General features: G+C 48.4%; 1 protein-coding gene across 1 annotated transcript in view; it reads left to right on the top strand.

The window, feature by feature from the left end:
* The window catches only part of LOC100620265 (cytochrome P450 4F22), a 32,489-nt gene extending 18,338 nt beyond the window's left edge, over positions 1–14,151 (top strand). Inside the window, exons 4-13 of the mRNA XM_003354125.3 lie at positions 365–418; positions 538–665; positions 882–1,003; positions 3,988–4,255; positions 5,368–5,434; positions 5,548–5,677; positions 7,916–8,049; positions 8,942–9,006; positions 9,677–9,759; positions 10,107–14,151. Coding sequence (XP_003354173.1) covers positions 365–418; positions 538–665; positions 882–1,003; positions 3,988–4,255; positions 5,368–5,434; positions 5,548–5,677; positions 7,916–8,049; positions 8,942–9,006; positions 9,677–9,759; positions 10,107–10,284 — 1,229 coding nt within the window. The 3' untranslated portion in view covers positions 10,285–14,151. The remainder of the gene's footprint in view (positions 1–364; positions 419–537; positions 666–881; positions 1,004–3,987; positions 4,256–5,367; positions 5,435–5,547; positions 5,678–7,915; positions 8,050–8,941; positions 9,007–9,676; positions 9,760–10,106) is intronic.

Below are 19,828 nucleotides of genomic sequence, written 5' to 3'. Positions count from 1 at the left end.
ACATCCTCACGGAGACAACACTGGGTTCTTAACCCACTGAGCCACAAAGGGAACTCCCAGAACTCTGGGGTTGGTTTTTTTTTTTTTTTTTGCCTTTGTAACTTTATTTTTTTCCTTTTCTTTTTTTTAAATGATTTTTATTTTTTACATTATAGTTGATTTACAGTGTTCTGTCAATTTCTACTGTACAGCAAAGTGACCCAGTCATACATATATATGTATATTCTTTTTCTCACATTATCCTCGATCATGTTCCATCACAAGTGACTAGATATAGTTCCCTGTGCTATACAGTAGGATCTCATTGCTTATCCACTCCAAATCAGAACTCTGTTTTGAAGCATCATCTCTTCTCTCTCCACAGCTGCTATTGCCCCCAAGGATGACCTTTTCTATGGCTTCCTGAAACCTTGGCTGGGTGAGCATGGGACTGGGTAGGCTGGAGTTTGGGCTTCGAGGAAGAGGGGGTGGCATGGGGTTTCTTGGAGTGTTTCAGAGTGATAGGAGAGGTCCCTAACCTTCGTCTCCTGGGCCCAGGAGATGGGTTGCTGCTCAGCAAAGGTGACAAGTGGAGCCGGCACCGCCGTATGCTGACACCTGCCTTCCACTTTGACATTCTAAAGCCCTACATGAAGATATTCAACCAGTGCACCAATATTATGCATGTGAGTCCCAAGTTTTCTTAGGAAGAGGCTATCCGGGGAGTGAGACTGGTCCAGGCTCCAACTCATGGGCAAGCCATGTGATGTCAGGAAGCCATGTGATGTCAGATAAAGCTTCCTTTATCTCTAAAGTGGGCTTGCAGTGAGCTTGCAACTGGGTCAGGCTGGCTGAAAGTCTGTGGTTTCCACACCCATTGGCTATGCCTCCCTCTCTTTCAGGCAAAATGGCGGCGCCTGGCGGAGGGCTCAGTGGTCTCCCTTGACATGTTTGAGCATGTCAGCCTCATGACCCTGGACAGTCTTCAGAAATGTGTCTTCAGCTACAATAGCAACTGCCAGGAGTAAGTGCGACTTCCCTGGGGAACACAGAGCCAGCTGCTCCAGCGGGGAGGTGCTGGAAGGAAAAGGGAAACTCTTAGATGTTAGACATTCCTATGCTGCTGATGCTCTGTCACTCTTGGACTGTGTGGTTCCAGGAAACTGACATAACCTCTCTGATCCTATTTCCTTATCCCTCAAATGGACATCTTCATTCCATCCCAATAGTCACTGAATGAGAATTAAGTGAGATAATGTGAGTCAGTAGCTTGGCACACAGTAGATGGTAGGTAAATTCTAGCTTCACTCATTTCTCCACGAAAAGTATATGGTCTTTGGAAAGTATTCCTCATCACACTTTCTGAGCCTCAGTTTCTTTGTAAAGTAAGGGTGACAATCCCTGACCTTCTGAGATATGCTTAAAGGATAAAATGATGTAGTACTGCCCCGGGACACAGTAGATGCTCAGTGAACATTTGTTGAATGAATACGTAAAACAGCCATTGCCATGGTTCATTCATCCATTCTGCAAATGTTTGCTGTGTACCTACTACAAGCCTAGCATTATGCTAGTTATTGGGGATATGGTGGTGAGACTAAGTCCAAGTTCCTTGGAGCTTATAGTCTAAGTGGAGATATAAGAAATAATGGACAAAATGACTGGCAAGTTTGCAGCACATAGTAGGTCCTCATTAAAAAGCTGCTGACTCTGTTACTCTGGACCTTGTAGGAGTCTTATTTCAGTTAATGGCTAATGCTATTCAGCATCTTTTCACATACTCATTGGCCATTTGTATATCTTCTTTGGAGAAATGTCTATTCATATTATTTGTCCATTTTAAAATAACAATTTAAGCCAATTAAAAAAAGTCTTTTTAAAAAACATTATTTATTTATTTTCTTTTTATGGCCATACCTGAGACATATGGAAGTTCCCAGGCCAGGGGTCAAATCAGAGCCACAGCTGCCAGACACCACAGCTGATCTGAGCCATATGGCAACACCGGATCTGAGCCACACCTGTGACCTATGCCATAGCAACACTGGATCCTTAGCCCACTGAGATAGGCCAGGGATTAAACCTGCATCCTCATGGACACTGTGTTGAGTTCTTAACCCACTGAACCACAACTGGGGACTCATATCTTTTTTATTATTGAGGGTTTTTTTTTTTTTTCTTTTTGGCTGTGTCTGCAGCATGAGGAAGTTTCCCAGCCAGGGATCAAACCCACACCACAGCAGCAACCCAAACCAATGTAGTGAGAATGCCAGATCCTTAACCCACTGTGCCTCGGGGGAACTCTTTTTTTTTTTTTTTTTTTTTTTTTTTTTTTTTTGGTCTTTCATCTTTTTAGGGCTGCACCCACATCATATGGATATTCCCAGGCTAGGGGTTGAATTGGAGCTGTAGCTGCTGGCCACAGCAATGCAGGATTTGAACCACGTCTGTGACCTACACTATAGCTCATGGCAATGCTGGAGCATTAACTCACTGAGCGAGGCCAGGGATCGAACCTGCATCTTCATGGATACTAGTCAGGTTCATTAACTGCTGAGCCACGGCAGAAACTCCCCACAGGGAAACTCTTTATTATTGAGTTTTAAGGACGCTTTATGTATTTTAGATACAAGCTCCTCTTCAGATATATAATTTACAAATATTTTTTCCTACTCTGTGGGTCACAGACATTTAATTTTAGTGCTGCTACATCCATTTTGGAAGTCCTCATCCCTTTTGGGGCCTGTTTTAAAATGTATCTAGGAGTTCCCTCGTGGCTCAGCAGGTTAAGGATCTGATGTTGTCACTGCTGTGGCACAGGTTTGATTCTTGGCCTGGGAACTTCCACGTACTATGGACACAGCCCCTCAAAAGTGTACCTAGAAATTAGCTTTATTCAGATATGGTGAGACCAACAGATCAGGAGACAATTGTCATTGAAAAGATAGTTTGTTACTTATAGTTTCCAACATGTGCAGGCATGCCACACCACATAGGGTCACATGGGGAAACACCAGGAGAAAGCATGGCAAAAACCTTTTTGAGGGGTTTCTATGGGAAGGAATGGGAAAAGCAGGGTATAGTGGCTTAGGGTTGGCTAGTTTGAATAATTTCAGCAGGCTCTGGGGCATAGGGGTGCTCTGAGTTATCCAGTGCCTGGCCCTGGGGAGATTAAGGCAGGGAGGTAATGGCTCAGCCTAATCATGTTTGGAGTATAGACTCTGGATCGGTTGGTTTGCAAAAGAAAAGCATACCCTGGGAAAGTCAATTGCTCTCTTTAAGAAGTGGCTAGTCCTGGGAGAGGTATATCTCTACGGTCAGTGAGGCCCTAGATGGCAGAGCATCACGAATACAAGAAAAGGGAGTTCCCTTTTTGGCTCGGTGTTTAATGAAACCAACTAGGGTCCATGAGGATTCGGGTTCAATCCCTGGCCTTGCTCAGTGGGTTAAGTATGTGGCATTGCTGTGCCTGTGGTGAAAGCCAGCAGCTGTAGCTCCAATTCAACCCCTAGCCTAGGAACTTCCATATGCTGCAGGTGTGGCCCTAAAAAGGCAAAACAAACAAACAAACAAACAAAAACCCCCCCAAGACAACAGGAGTTCCCTGGTGGCTCAACAGGTTAAAGACCTGGGCATTGTCATTCCTGTGGCTCAGGTCACTGTTATGGCACTGGTTTAATTCCTAGGCTGGGAACTTCTGCATGCTGTGGGAGTGGCGAAAGAAAAAATACAAGAAAATAAGGAGAGTTCCTTGGTGGTCTAGTGGTTAGGATTCAGTGCTTTTACCACTGTGGCTCAGTTTCTATCTCTGTTCTGGGAATTGAGATCCCACATCAAGCCACTGCACGGCATGGCCACCCACCTCCCCAGAACCAAACAACAACAAAAAAACCCAATAAAATAAGAAAACAGAGTTAATATGGGTCATCTCGTTGTCACCTACCCACTGGGAGAGGAAGTTTGTCTTAGGGTACCAGCCTATGCTCATGGCCTTCTTCTCCCTTGCAGGAAGATGAGTGACTATATCTCAGCCATCATTCAGCTGAGTGCACTGGTGGTCCAACGCCAATATCGCCTGCATCTCCACATCGACTTCATCTACTACTGTACAGCAGAAGGCCGGCGTTTCCGAAAGGCCTGTGACACCGTGCACCGTTTTACTACAGAAGTCATCCAGGAGCGGCGGCGGGCACTACGCCAACAGGGGGCTGAGGCCTGGCTTAAGGCCAAGCAGGGCAAGAACTTGGACTTCATTGATGTGCTGCTCCTGGCCAGGGTGAGGCCGGACCCTGGAAGGTGGAGCCCTGCCCAGGACAAGCCACCTCACAAGTTGCAGCAACTGTGTAAAATGACAGACATCCAAACTACCATGGATCTAGAATGTAGGCAGATGCAGAACATGTAGGAATGTGTTCATTTGCTAGGGTTGCCAGAACAGGGTGCCACATGCTGGGTGGTGTGAACAACAGAAATCCATTTTCTCAGTCTGGGGGTTAGAATGTTGAGATTAAGGGCCGGTTTCTTCTGAGGCCTCTCTCCTTGGCTTGTAGCTGGCCCTCTTCACTTCTGCTTTACATTGTCTTCCTTCTGTGCACATCTGGTTCCTCATCTCTTCTTCCTTATTTTGGTTGCTTCCATGGCACGCAGAAATTCCCAGGTCAGGGATCAAACTTGCACCACAGCTGTGACGATGCCAGATCCACAATCAGCTGAGCCACCAGGGAACTCCCCCATCTCCTTGTAAGGGCACCATTCATACTGGATTAGGGCCCACCCTAATGACTTCATTGTAATTTAATTACCATTGCAAAAGCCTTATCTCCATAAAAGGTTCCATTCTAAGGTACTGGGGGTTAGGATTTCAACATATGAGTTCCAAGGTGGGGGTGGGGAGGGACACAATTCAGCCAACAACACTTACAAAGAAGACATACAAAGGCTTGAAGAAATGTGATACTTACAGAGAGAAGTGGTCATCTATTATCGGTGCTTCTGTGGAATTTTTGAGCAGCACTGGGTTCTGGATTCAGACAGTCCTGGATTCCATTTCTAGCTCTGCTGCTTCAGGGATGTTTGGCCTTAGTCATCCAAGCCTTCCCTTTGAGCCTCAGTCTCCTCATTTACAATGTGATAATTGTAGGACCTGATCACAAGTTGCTGGGCATCTGGCAGGATGCTTGGTGCTGGGAGCTGCTGAAGAAATAAGAAACCTCTTCTTCCTCTCACCTTTGGCCCTCTCTCTTTCCATCTTTCTTAGACAAGTTGAATCTTTTCCCCTGCAGCTTGGCTTAAGATAAAAGGGCGGGGGGATACCTTAACTTTGGAAGAATTCTTAGGATAGGGAGGGTGGGATGAAGTGGGCTGAGCAGAGTCTACTGCCCATTCCAGGATGAAGATGGGAAGGAACTGTCAGATGAGGACATCCGAGCTGAGGCTGACACCTTCATGTTTGAGGGTGAGGACATGGGGGTGAGGCTGGGGGCAGAACGGGAAAGGGTCGCCTTGTCTGAAGATCACATCTCCACTATCTTCAAGCAGTCTCCATTTAGACTCCTTATCTGCCTGCAGGTCATGATACAACATCCAGTGGGCTCTCGTGGGTGCTGTTCAACTTGGCCAAGTATCCAGAGTACCAGGAGAAGTGCCGGGAAGAGATCCAGGAAGTCATGAAAGGCCGGGAGCTGGAGGAGCTGGAGTGGTCAGTTTGGGGTCATGGGGATGGTGGGGAGTTTAGAGCCTTAGGTTTGACTCTCTGTTCTCTACCACTTACTGTCTAACCTCAGACAAATCATTTACGCTTCTTCTTCTTTTTTTTTTTTTTTGTGTATGGTGTTAGGGAGTGTTCTAATTTCATTCTTTTCCATGTGGCTGTCCAGTTTTCCCAGCACCACTTATTGAACAAGCTGTCCTTTCTCCATTGTATATTCTTGCCTCCTTTGTCATAGGTTAGTTGGCTGTAGGTGCGTGGGTTTAATTCTGGGCTTTTTTTCTTTTTTTCTTTTTTTTTTTTGCTATTTCTTGGGCCACTTCCTTGGCATATGGAGGTTCCCAGGCTAGGGGTCTAATCGGAGCTGTAGCTGCCGGCCTACGCCAGAGCCACAGCAACATGGGATCCAAGCTTCGTCTGCAACCTACACCACAGCTCACAGCAACGCCGGATCGTTAACCCACTGAGCAAGGGCAGGGACCGAACCCGAAACCTCATGGTTCCTAGTCAGATTCGTTAACCACTGCACCACCACGGGAACTCCCATTTATGCTTCTTGAACTTCCATTTCTTCAACTGAAAGTTGGGGATGACAGTAAGGCATATGCCTACCTCATAATGCAGGAGTTCTTAGTTAGGAGCATTGTAGTCAGCCATGCTTGCAGTAATGCTTCATAACAAACACCTCCAAAGCTCAGTGGTTTACAGCAAGCATGTATTTCCTGCTCCTGTCTGCACGTAGTTCTTGCTCTTGCCTGCATATTACTCTTGTTACTGCTGGGCTGCACTGAGTTGAGTGGGTTTGTTTCTAAACTGAAGTTTGGGTTCATATCTGTTCCACATGTCTCCTCATTCTTGGACCAGAATCCACACTGAGCATGTTCTCCTCAAAGCAGACTCCAGAAGCACAAAAACCACACAATTTAAAACCTCTGCTTGCATGTTAACACTCCATTAGCTAAAGCAAGTCACCTGGCAATACCAACATGAATGGGGTAGGACTATACTCCACCCACCAGAGCAGAAGTTACTGCAGAATCACATGGCCAAGGGCATGGTGTATAATTCCAATGTGGAGGGAAGTATAAGAATCAGGAATAATCATCTGGAGTTCCCATCGTGGCTCAGTGGTTAACAAATTGGACTAGGAACCATGAGGTTGCGGGTTTGATCCCTGGCTTTGCTCAGTGGGTTAAGGATCTGGCATTGCTGTGGCTGTGGTGTAGGCTGGCAGCTGTAGCTCCGATTAGACCCCTAGCCTGGGAACCTCCATACACCGCGGGTGCGGCCCTAAAAAGACAAAAAAAAAAAAAAAAAAAAAAATCCAATTTACTTCAGATGTGTGCTGTGTGCTGCTGATTCTGGGTGATGCAAGCATAGACTATCGTGACAGTTCCTTTCAGTTCGGTATCAACCTTTCCAACTGTGACCTCAGGGAGGCCCACCCTTCCTTCCTCCCTCTCTTCCTCCCTCTCTTCCTTCCTTCTTTCCTTCCTTCCCTCCTTCCTTCCTTCTCTCTCTCTCTCTCTCTCTCTCTCTCTTTCTTTCTTTCTTTCCTGTCTTTTTAGGGCTGCACCTGTGGCATAGGGAAGTTCCCAGGCTAGGGGTCAAATTGGAGCTACAGCTGCTGCCCTATACCACAGTCACAGCAATACAGGATACAAGCCACAACTGTGGCCTACACCACACCTCATGGCAATGCTGGATCCCTGACCCACTGAGCTAGGCCAGGGATCGAACAGGGAGGCACTTTCAATTGGTGTCATCGTATCTTCAACATCTTGCTAATCCTTTCTAATCTGTCTTTTTAACAATGGAGATGGATGCCTCGGGTTCTGAGAGTTGGGCAGGAGTATAAGGAGAGGATGTATGGATTTATAAACACTGAAATTGAGCTATATAGGCTGGTAAATCGCTGCTACCCTAGGTTCCCCCAGCTGTCCTGGCACCTCCCCAGGGTACCCCTGGACCTCTACATGATTCATCAGTTAAAAGGCTAGCACTGTTCTTGTTGGTCATGGATCAGATGTTTTACATGATGAGGGTTAGAGGTGTGTGCAGGGCACAATTGCAAATGCCTTAAGTAGGGGCAAGTTTTTGATCTGGACTGGTTTCCTGCAGTTGCTCTTAATTGCCTGTGTGTGTGTGTGTGTGTGTGTGTGTGTGTCTCAAGGAGGGGAGTGGCACCATGGCCTGGCCCCTAGTCACCCAATGTATTGCATTCTCCAGGGACGACCTGACCCAGCTGCCTTTCACCACTATGTGCATCAAGGAGAGCCTCCGCCAGTTCCCACCTGTGACCCTGGTCACCCGCCGCTGCACAGAGGACATCAAGCTCCCGGATGGGCGCGTCATTCCCAAAGGTGCCCCCGGTGTGCTCCCTGCTGCCTGCCTGCTTTATTGCCCATGGGGACCTGGCCATGCCTGCCCCAGGTGCACCTTCTCTGTAGTTAAGCCAGCAATTTATAGCCTGCTGCTTCTGGGATGATGGGGGAAAGACCCAGTTGCGTGTTTGTGTGTTTGTATGTGTGGGGCGGAGACAGAGTGAGTCTATGCAGAAAGGAAGGATTGGGTGTAGCAGGGTGGGCCCTGTGAGGGTGCAGGTAAGGAAGGGTTAGTTTAATTCAGTTGCCAGCTATTTCCTGGAGACCAGGTTCTCTCCTGGGCAATGCTAGGCATCTATCTAGAGAAGCCTCATCCCCAGGCCCAAGCCCTGAGTACCACCCAGTCTGGGGAAGCTACAGCAAGGCACAGACATTCCCAGCCACACAGGGTGAAGACAGATGGGCTCAAGGGTGGGACAGGGGCTGGGGCAGCCCCAAATAAGGAGTGATGGCTGTATCTGGGGTGGAATGCAAGGAGGGCTGCCTGGAAGTGGGAATTCGAGAGGTGAATCTTGGAGGTTGGAAATAAAAGAGAGAGCATGTTTATGGAGCAGAACCTCGGGGTACAGATAATGAAAGGCCTTGAATGCCAGGCTGAGGCCCTGGAACTTGATCCTCAGGGGGTATCTGAGCTGAGGAGGAGCAATGTTGGATGTGAGAGTGAGAAGGATCCTGTGGCCAGCATGGTAGCTAGAAAGAAGGTGATGAGGACCTCTTAGGGAAAAGTAGCCTGAGTGGATTTTTTAGGGAAGGATGGTTGGGAAAGAGTGGCAGATAGGCTCATGGGAATGGCATGGCTCCAGGGAGACCCAGAGGAGGCCCTGGTTTCCCTCTGCTCCACTGACTCCACTGACCCTACCCCTCTCCACAGGGATCATCTGCCTGATCAGCATTTACGGGATCCACTATAACCCTAGAGTGTGGCCTGACTCTAAGGTGAGCTCCTGTCCCATCCCTCCCTTCTCTCAGCTTCTTCCTTTTCAGAAGGGGCAGTCCTTGGTCAGCAAGGTCTCCCCTCCCCTATACCCCAGGAAGCCAGACGGTAGGGCTGGGTGCAGGGCTTGAGTGCCCTTCTTCCAATTTTTTCACCCATTCATGGATAATTCATTACCTCACCAAACCTTTATTGAGCATGTGCTGTGGGTTAGACCCAGTGCTGGGCACTGAGGATAGAGGAATATACTCTTTTTGTCCTTGTGGAGCTCATAGCAAAGTGCCGAGGAAGAAAATAAAATAAAAAAAAGATCATCTTGGGTGTTGATAAATACCAGAAGGAAACAAAAATTGGAGTGGGGTGGGGGAGGGGGCACTTTGGCTTACATGGTGAGGAAGGCCTTATTAAGGAAGAGAGGTTTGAGTTGAAACTGAAAAGACTGACACTGAAAAGCATGAATAGTGGGGAAAAGTGTGTTCCAGGTGGAGGAAACAGCAAGTCCAAAGGCCCTGTGGTGGGAATGAGCCTGTCATGCCTGAAAAAGACAAGTATGGCTGGATTGTAATGAGGTTCTCTTTGTCCAGCTGGGCTGGTCTCCGGAGGCTGAGGGAGGGGGCCAGGCTAGGATGGCTGAGCTAGTCCCCAGACTCACCCGAGGCTGTTCTTGCGTAGGTGTACAACCCCTATCGCTTTGATCCAGACAACCCACAGGAGCGCTCCGCGCTGGCTTACCTGCCCTTCTCTGCAGGACCCAGGTAACCTCAGTTTCCCCCAGTCCAAGCCAAGTAAAGGAGGAACATCAAGGCCACTGGAAAGTTAGGGATGTGCCTATCAGGAGCGGAAACCACTTCCATTGTCAATCTGGTACTCTTTTTGTGGCCTCAACACATCAGAAAGCAATATCATCCATGGGTATCGAGCATCTACTGTATGCCATGTCCCGAGCTCTGGGCTCATATGCTCCTAATAACTCTATGATGCCTTTGTCCAGGTTTTACACATCAAGGGAGTTAGAGGTTCAGATGGGGAGGTCATTTACCTAGTCCTGGGGACCTCGCTCATACAGTGGCTGGGTCTGAGCCTCCTATTTCCTGTCCTCCAGGAATTGCATCGGTCAGAACTTCGCCATGGCTGAGATGCGTGTGGCTGTGGCGCTGACGCTGCTGCGCTTCCGCCTGAGCGTGGACCGAACGCACAAGGTGCGGCGGAAGCCTGAGCTCATTCTGCGCACGGAAAATGGCATTTGGCTCAAGGTGGAGCCTCTGCCTCCGCGGGCTTGAGCTCCGGAGTGCCCCTGCGGATCCCGGGGCCCAAGCCCAATCCAGAGAGGCCCAGGTTCCGCCCCCGAGAGCCCAGGCCTCCCCGTCAAGATCCTGAGGGCTTAGACCACGCTCCCGCACACCACGCTCCGCTCCTGGAGGAGCAGGCTCCTCCATTAAGCAGCCTGATGGTGCAGGTCACACCCCCTCAAGGCAAGGCTCCTCCTCCTGAGGGTCTGATCCCTGTCCTTTGCGGTCCAGGTTCTGCCCTTTGAGTGCCAGTTTCTGCCCTCTGGTTTGAGGGACCAGGATTGGCCACCCCCCTCGGACTTGGGCCGGGTCTCAACATCCTTCGGGTTCAGATCTTCAGGCCCCCACCACTGTGCCTTCCAACGACCTAAGATATGACACCCAAGGCCTCTCTGATAAAAGCCCAATCTCCCTTGGATTCTGGCTGGGTTTTAAACTGAGGATCAGGGAACCAGAGCCTGAGATCAGAGCCTTGAACCTGAACATCACCTTCTTGAGGCCCCCAGCTCATATGGATGAACTCCTCAGGAATCAGGCTGCAGCCCACAACCTGGGCTGATTTGCAAACCCAGACCCTCCCTCTCAAGCCCCTTCCTTCCTCTCTTGCTCAAAGGCCCATTGCCGAGTGTCTTGATTTTTGTAGAATAGATGCCAGGGATTTGGACATTCCCCACCATCCATCCCCCTAGCCAGGCCAGATTCTCACACCTGGAACCGTGGACAGTTGAGAAGTTGTGGGCTAGGAGGCTGGGAGGCCCTTTGTCCTTGGACATAAACTCAGACTTTTGGGGACAGTTTGTGCAGTCATTTATTTAATCAACATACCCACAATAAGTGTCTGCTGGCACTGGGCCAGAAGCACAGTACAGCCTAATTTCTGCCCTTAGAAGGATTGTGTGTGTGCGTGTGGTGGGGGGGGTACATATGTTGGACAAATAATTCTACAGGTAAATTTATTTACAACCTGTGACAAGTGTTCTGAAAGAGAGGCCCTGGTGCTGGGCACACATAACAGGAGGATGGAGGGTGGCGCAGGGAGAGCTACTCTGACACTGAACTTGGAGTAGAAGTTGAGTGGCGACAAGGGAGAGAAGTGCATTCCAGGCAGCAGGAACAGCACCTGCAAATGTCCTGAGGTGAGAGAGAGCATGGTGTGCTTGTGGAATTCATAAAGGGCCAGGGTGGCTGGATCTGGGGAGTGGGGGAAGAATGGAGGAAGGGTGGGCAGGGCCCAAGAGAGCAGGAACTGTGGGCCACGTCACAATTCAGGCTTTATGTGGAGGGCACTAGGGAGCTATAGAGTGTGTGAGAGCAGGGGGGCAGGAGAGGTTATGGTAGATCTGGGCTGCAGGGAGGTGGCTTGAAAAGGGTCTACTGGGGACTGGAAACTCAGGGAAGAGAGAGGCTGAGGTCCAGGTGGGACAGGAGAGGTGACTGTCTAGGTGTGAAGGCTGAGAGGAGAGAGGAGGTAAGGGTGAATGCCAAGTCTTTGACTGAGGGAGTGATACAGTGATGTAGAAGTTGGGGGAATGTCCATGACTCCAATAATCAAACTAATTTATGAAATATTTATTGAACCAGGCAGTGTTTGAATTTTTGCATAATTGACATTCTGGGGGGGGCAGATGACAGATGATAAATAAGCAAATAAATAAATTCACACAGACTTGCAGGCCACCAAAAGGATTTTGACTTTTATTGTGACATAAATGGGGAGCCATGGAGGGTTCTCAGTAGAGGAGGGAAAAGATTTGTCTTATAGTTTTGGGCTGCTATGTTGAACAGAGATGGTGGTGGCAAGGATGGGACGAGGGAGTTCAGATGGGGGTGGCTCTACCCAAGCTGGAGATTGTAGAGATGAAAAGGGGTGATTGCATTCTGATGAGGAATGATTGTTTCACGAAGGCAGTGGTGGCAGGTCTGCAGATGGATGGAGTGTAGGGTTTGGGAGAAGGGGAGGACTCCACATTTGGGTCTGAGTACCTGCAAGGATGGAAGTGCTACCAACTGAGATGCAGAATCCCAGAATGGAGTAAGTCTTTTTTTTTGGTAGGAATTGGTCTGAGATCAGCATTTGTTTGGGCCAGGAAGAACTGGAGATGTCAAGTGGGTAGTTGGATAGTGGGTCTTGAATTTGGGAGAGTTCAAGGCTGGTGATTATACCTGAGGAGGCTGAGTGTTTAGATGTTGTTTAAAAAGCCTCAAGACTGTGAGCTCCCCCAGTGTGTGTGTGTGTGTTTGTGAGCACAAGAAGGAGGAGTTTAAGGACCAAGCCCTGGGGGTCTCCAAAGTAAATATAAGAATAATAAGATATGTCTATTGAGTGTTTCCTGTGTGCCCTTTGCAGATATTCTCATTGAATTCTCAAGGGTGGCTCTTATGAGATGGGTAGTATTACCATTTCATTTAACGTGTAGGAACTGAGTTCCCCAGAGTGAAATGACTCACCCCAGGCCCTACAATGATCTCTTTGGGACCTCAGAAGGGGCCCTGAGTCCTTTTATACCCATCCCTCCAGCTCCTGGTGCTGGCCTGGGTTACTAGTCTTTCTTTGCCTCAAAGGAAGTGTCCCCAGGGAGGGGCTGGGGCAGGGGGCTTGGAGATTAGCTAAACCTCGGCAGCCGATCTTGCGGCGCCCCCAGGTGGCATGTGGTGGGATCGTCGGCCAGAATCCCCTGTAGCAGGCTACTCGCGGGCTGAGGGGGAAACATTCTGTCCTGTGAGGAGCCACCTCACTCTTGATAATGCCGCTTCTTCCACACTCTCGTCCAGACTCAGTCTCCAAGTGCACACCATTTCCTAAACACTGCACCTGCCTCCCTGGCTCCCCCTACCTCCGCCCCATTTCCCGTGCAACCCTGTCATCTACCAGCAAAAATAACTTTGCCTTGGGAGGTGACGTATGTTAGTTCAAACCCCGGTTTTTCCCCTTCCTAGCAGTGGACTTGGGCACGTGACTGCCGCTTTCTGCACCTCTGTTCTCCTTTATCATGTGGATTTTACAGGATCATCATGCTTGTAATGCACATTGACTTTCCACCAAGGGTCATGATGGTGAATGAATGAGAGAGGGAAGAGCGAAGGCATGGGTGCCTGGAACGTTGCTGCACCTGCATGTGTGATTTTCAAGGCACACCCAGCCCAGTTGCTCTCTCTGGCTGCTGAAGGATGTCTTTCCTCTCCTGAATGTGTCAGAGGCTCCCTCTGCTGGCTGATTCGGGGACAACAGACTGAGGGGGTTGGTCTCCATTAATTCAGCGTGTGCGCATGTGTGGCCGTGTGTGACTGTGCATATGTGACTGTATGTTTGGGTGCATTTGGGTGAGTAAGTGAGCGTGTGTAAGTGTGCAAGTATGTGAGTGTGTATATGTGAGTAAGAGTCCAAATGTCTGCACAGTGATTGTGAGACGGTGTGCATGCATCTGTGTGCATGTGTGTATGTGAGTGTGCATGTGTCTGTAAGTGCGCATGTGTCTGTGAGTGTGTGCGTGTGTGTATGACTGTGTGTGGATGGGTGTGTTGGGAAGATGGGAGGGGAGACCCTCTCTTACTGAACAACTATAACTGTCCACATCAGGCGGTGCTCATCCCTGGAGCCGCTGTCCAAACCTCCCTCCCTTCTGCTTGCAGCAGGCAGGACGTTCTAGAGGAATAATGCCCTTGGAAGCAGCCCTGCCTAAGGTGCACATTCTCCATTGTCTCCCAGAGGGACTGAGCCCCAGTGGGAATTTCCTTATAAAGTATCATTTACCTGCTGCCTTCCCTTCTCTATTTCACCTCCCCACTGCCTTACTGGCATTTGCACCTCTCAGACAACTTACAGTTGAATTTTTGTCTCAGAGTCACCTCCAAATAAAGTATATTTTCACTGGAATCTTTGCATCAGCGTTTACTTCCTGGGAACCTAAACTTAGACACACAAATGGGTTTGCTCCTCTAATTTCCGTAGGTCTATTATTACGCCTTTTTTTAAACCATGAAGGAACATGAAGCTCAGAGAGGGCAAGTCACTGGGCTAAGGTCACGCAGCTGGAGGGTGGGCTTTGATTCCCTCTTGGGGGACTTTTCCTTGCTGAGGGTTTAGGGAATGAATAGGATGAGGGTTGTAAACAGCCAGTAAGGTCCCTGATGTGCACACCAGAGGGACCTAAAGCTCATGGCTGGTGCCAGTGTCCTCATTCTGTTATAAAATAAGAGAAATAATGTCAAACACATGCTTATTACCTTGTGTCAGTCTTGCAAGCACTTTATTATTGATTTATTTTCTCTCTCTCTCTTCAAATATTACATGGGAAAAATTTCCACTCTGTTCCTGCTCCCCACTCTTTAGACCAGCAGTTTGGTGTGATTTCTTTTTAGTTTTACAAAATTGCATATATGAGCATTTTCTTTTTCTTTTTTCTTTGTCTTTTTGCCTTTCTTGGGCCGCTTCCTGCAGCATATGGAAGTTCGCAGGCTACGGGTCTAATCTGAGCTGTAGCCACCGGCCTACACCAGAGCCACAGCAATGGGGGATCTGAGCCGAGTCTGCAACCTTGCGGTGGCTGTGGTGCAGGCTGGCAGCAACAGCTCTTATTTGACCCCTAGCCTGAGAACTTCCATATGCTGCGCTTGTGGCCCTAAGAGGGGAAAAAAAAAAAAATCATTACATTCTCTTAAAGGGAGGAGTAGCAAAGAGTTTGCTGTAATTTTTAATCTGCCGCTTGGGGAGGAAAAGGGGATAAATGGTCTCTTTTTTCTTTCTACTGGCCCATCTGCAGCATATGGAATTTCCCAGGCTAGAGGGCAAATCGGAGCTGCATCTGAGGCCTACGCCACAGCCACAGAAATGCGGAGCAGGATCTCAACCATGTTTGAGAACTTTGCTGCAGCTTGCGGCAACACCAGATACTTAACCCACTGAACAAGTCCAGGGATCAAACCTGCATCCTCATGGAGACTATGTCGGGTCCTCAATTCCCTGAGGCACAACAGGAACTCTGTTTTACTCTTTTTTTGTAACTCTACACTTCACAAGTGTCCTTTCTCCAATTTTCCCTTCTGTGGCTTGGGGTGGTCCTTGGTGGTCAGTTTAGTTTTTGTAAACAATCATCACCTAATAAACAGAAGGGGGCAGAGAAGGAGGAGGAAGAAGGGGGGAGGGGGGAGGGGGAGAAGGGGGAGGAGGTGGACGAAGGGGAGGAGGAGGACTCTTCATGACTGCTGTGCCTAGTGGTTGTACCTAGCTGTGTGTGTCCTCTGTACTTTTCCTAAGTTTTGCTCTAGGCTTTCTGGCTCCCAAACCAATGTATTTGATCTTCAGCCACCTGGCTCAGGAATTGGGCAGTCTGCCAGCTGGTTCTGCCCTCATTGTGGCCTCAGGGACCTGTCAGTTCTTGATCTCAAACCTGCTTCAGGGCTGAGTGTTGGGTTAGATTTCATCAACTACTGTGGGTCTCCAGTGTGGCTGGTTCCTGCTGCCCCCATCAGCCCTGATTATCTTAGCACATTTGAGGACAGAAGCAAGAATGAACATGTGCCCCACCCTTTATAGTCCTGGCATGGCTTCAAGGGGTGGTCTTTATTCACGGCCCACTTGTCCATGTCCTTCAGGTTTCTGCTCAAAGGCTACCTCCTCGGGGAGGCCCTCTCTCATTGCCCTGTCCTGAGCAGCCCCCCTCAGTCACTTTCTAGCATATCTGTTAATTTCCTTCATTACTGCCACCATCTGATTTGGTCTGATTTCCTATTGGCTTTCCCCATCAGTCATGAGCACCACGATTCAGAGACTTTGTCTCTCTCTCTCTCTCTCTTTTTTTTTTTTGTCTTTTGTCTTTTTGCCTTTTCTAGGGCCGCTCCCGTGGCATATGGAGGTTCCCAGGCTAGGGGTCAAATCGGAGCTGTAGCCGCTGGCCTACACCAGAGCCACAGCAATGAGGGATCTGAGCTGCGTCTGCAGCCTACACCACAGCTCACGGCAATGCCGGATCGTTAACCCACTGAGCAAGGCCAGGGATCGAACCTGAAACCTCATGGTTCCCAGTTAGATTCATTAACCACTGCGCCACAATGGGAACTCCTGTCTCTCTCTCTTTTTTTTTTTTAATTTTTATTATAGTTGATTAACAATGTTTCTTCAATTTCTGCTGTACAGCAAAGTGACCCGGTCACAAACATATACACATTCTTTTTTTTTCCTACCATTTTCCATCATGTTCTATCCCAAGACACTGCACATATTTCCCTGTACTATACAGTAGGGCCTCATTGATTATGCATTTTAACGTAATAGTTTGTATCTACTAACCCCAAACTCCCCGTCCATCCCACTCCCTCCCCCTTCACCCCCCCAGCACTCACAAGTCTGCTCTCCAAGTCCATGATCTTTCTGTTTTGTAGATAGGATTATATGTGCCATATTTCAGATTCCACATGTAAGTGATATCACATGGTATTTGTCTTTCTCTTTCTGACTCACTTCACTTAGAATTAGAATATCTAGTTGCATCCATGTTGCTGTAAATGGCAGAGACTTTGTCTGTCTTGTTTATTCCTTGTCCTGGGTCCAACCAAGCACTGCGTTTGCTACAGAGTAGGTGATCAAGTACAGTTTGTTGTTGAGGAATGAGCTACTTGGGAGGTATAAACCCACCACTCCACTTACAGAGGAGGACATGAGTCTCAGGGAGGGCAATTGATTTGTCCAAGGTCACACAGCCAATGAGCAGCAGAGCTGGAATTTAAGCTCAATTCTCCTGAATCCAGAACTTGATCCTTTTCAGCAACTTAGGGAAGCAAAGGTGAAACTCCAGCCAGCAGGCTTTTTCTAGAGACTCCCATGTTGATTCCTGGGAGGTGTGTCTTTATGATAATACAAAATAAGAACTGCTTGGAGTTCCCTGGTGGCTTAGCAGTTAAGGACCTCATGTTATTACTGCTGTGGCTTGGGTCACTACTGTGCGTGGGTTCAATCCCTGGCCTGGAACTTCCACATGCCATGGGTGTGACCAAAAAAAAAAAAAAAAAAAAAAAAAAGAACTAAAGAACTGCTCAGCTCTGTGCCCTTCATTGTGCTAAATCCTTATTTCTTTATAAAATTGTTTTGGTGATAGAAATTATAGCAGCTCCGTGTGGGCGAAAAATGCATTAGAGACTCCATTTCTACTTCCTTCAATCCTTCTGGATTTTTTCAATGCATATGCAAATGTGCACACACATATACACACACACAGTTTTGTAAGTTTTGTTTATAAGTGGAACATTTACTCACATACCATTTAGAAAGGTACTTTCCCTACACTCTCTGCCTGTGTCTGATAGGATGCTTGCAACTCTCTGTGGTTTTTTCAGCCCATCTTACAGATGTGAAGACCGAGGCTCAGAGGGGCGACAGACCATGCCCAAGTGACTCACAGTGACTACCACGCCTGGTCTGACACAGGCTTGCCCATTGCCTAGCACTGGATGGGGATGGAAGGGCCCCTGGAGAAGGAGCAGGGTGGTGAGTGGCTCCTCTCCTTCCAACAGTGGCTGGGGGACATTCCATAAGCCAAGCTTGTGTGATTTGGCAGCTGAGATGCTCCTTGTTTGATGAGAAATTACTGGGGATGCTCCAGCCTCCTCAGGCTCTGAACAGAAGGTCTCCACCTGAGGCTTCCTGCCCCCCATGCTGGCTCCCTTTCCCCTTTTACCACCTGATACAGGAAGCTGGGGGCACTGGGCAATGGATTTTTCCCTCCCAGAGTCCCCACAGGCCTTCTGGGATTTGAGTTCTTGGTGATGGTGAAGGAATCTTCAACACCTGCTTCTGGATTGAATGTTGGACCAAATTTTGTCACCTTGGCTTGTTATCCCAAAGACCCAGCAACTGTAATCACAGAGTGGGAGTCGAAAGAACAAGAACATGGAGTTCCCATCGTGGCTCAGCGGTTAATGAATCCGACTAGGAACCATGAGGTTGTGGGTTCGATCCCTGGCCTTGCTCAGTGGGTTAAGGATTTGATGTTGCCGTGAGCTGTGGTGTAAGTTGCAGACACGGCTGGGATCCTGCGTTGCTGTGGCTCTGGAGTAGGCCAGCGGCTACAACTCCGATTCGACCCCTAGCCTGGGAACCTCCATATGCCACGGGAGCTGCCCAAGAAATGGCAAAAAGACAGAAAAAAAAAAAGGAATAACAAGGACAGGCTTGCTTGTGCCCACTGCTGGGCACTTCACCCTGTGATTATGGGGCCCTTTTCTTTTTAAGGGCCGTACCTATGGCATATGGAGGTTTCCAGGCTAGGGATCAAATCAGAACTGTAGCTGCTGGCTTATGTCAAAGCCACAGCAATGCAGGATCCGAACAGCATCTGTGACCTACACCTCAGCTCATGGCAATGCCAGATCCCCAACCCACTGAACAAGGCCAGGAATTGAACCCGCGTCCTTGTGGATACTAGTCAGATTTATTTTCACACAACGGAAACTCCCAGGGGCCCTTTCAACCACACAGGCCAACTATCCCTCTTCACTTGGGTCCCACTCAGAGGTAACCTCCTCCTGGAAGTCCTCATGTCCCTATAACTGTCTGGTCCATTCTTGATCATCTATTCAATGAGCACCTGTCTCCCCATTAGAGGTGAACCCCTTGACAGCAGAGATGATGTCTGCTGTGTTTACTATCGCATCCTAGCATCTAGAATGGTACTGGGCACATAGGAGGTGCTTAATAAACACACAGCTCTGGTAAGTATAGATTTTTCTCCTCATTTTACAAATGAAAAAACTGAGGGACAGACAGGGTAAAGTTTCCTGAGACATATAGCAGAGCCTGACTCAGGTGTCTAAAGCAGTGACTTGCAAACTTTTTTTTTCTTTTTTAAAAAAAATTATCTAAAAATTTTTTATGGCCGCTATGAAAGTTCCCAGGCTAAGGGTTGAATTGGAGCTACACCTGCCGGCCTACACCACAGCCACAGCAACCTGAGATCCAAGCCACATCCGTGACCTACACCACAGTTTGCAGCCATGCAGGGTTCTTGACCCACTGAGCAAGGCCAGAGGGATTGAACCTGCATCCTCGTGGAGACTAGCTGGGTTCTAGTCTGAGCCACAATGGGAACTCCAGTGACTCACACACTTTCACAAGCACAGGAATCCCTGGGATCTGGTTTCAAACATAAATTCTGACTCAGTAGGTATAATCACACAGTCCTGCTAGGTTGTTTTGTAATGAACAGCCCCTCAAACATAGTGGCTTAAACCAGTGACCGTTTTATTTTCTCTTATGATTCTGTGTGTCAGTTGGGCTCAGCTGGATGGTTTTTCTGTATCATGTGATGTCACTCGGGGCTGTGGTCATCTGGAGGCTCACTGACAGGTGACACTAGGCTGGGAACTCAAGTGGGGCTGCTGATCAGAGCTTTCCATGAAGTTTTCCATGGGGCTTGGGCTTCTTTACAGAATAGGGAGTGGTTCTGATGGGATGGGTTCCAAAAGCAAACGTAAATTTAAGCTGCCAGCCTACTTCAAGGCCTTAACTAGCATGGCACCACCTTGACCACATAATATTAGTTAA

Source organism: Sus scrofa, chromosome 2, assembly GCF_000003025.6.
Source record: "Sus scrofa isolate TJ Tabasco breed Duroc chromosome 2, Sscrofa11.1, whole genome shotgun sequence".
Taxonomy (NCBI): domain Eukaryota; kingdom Metazoa; phylum Chordata; class Mammalia; order Artiodactyla; family Suidae; genus Sus; species Sus scrofa.
The sequence above is the reverse complement of the archived record's forward strand: the minus strand, read 5'-3'. Positions and strand labels throughout refer to the sequence as shown.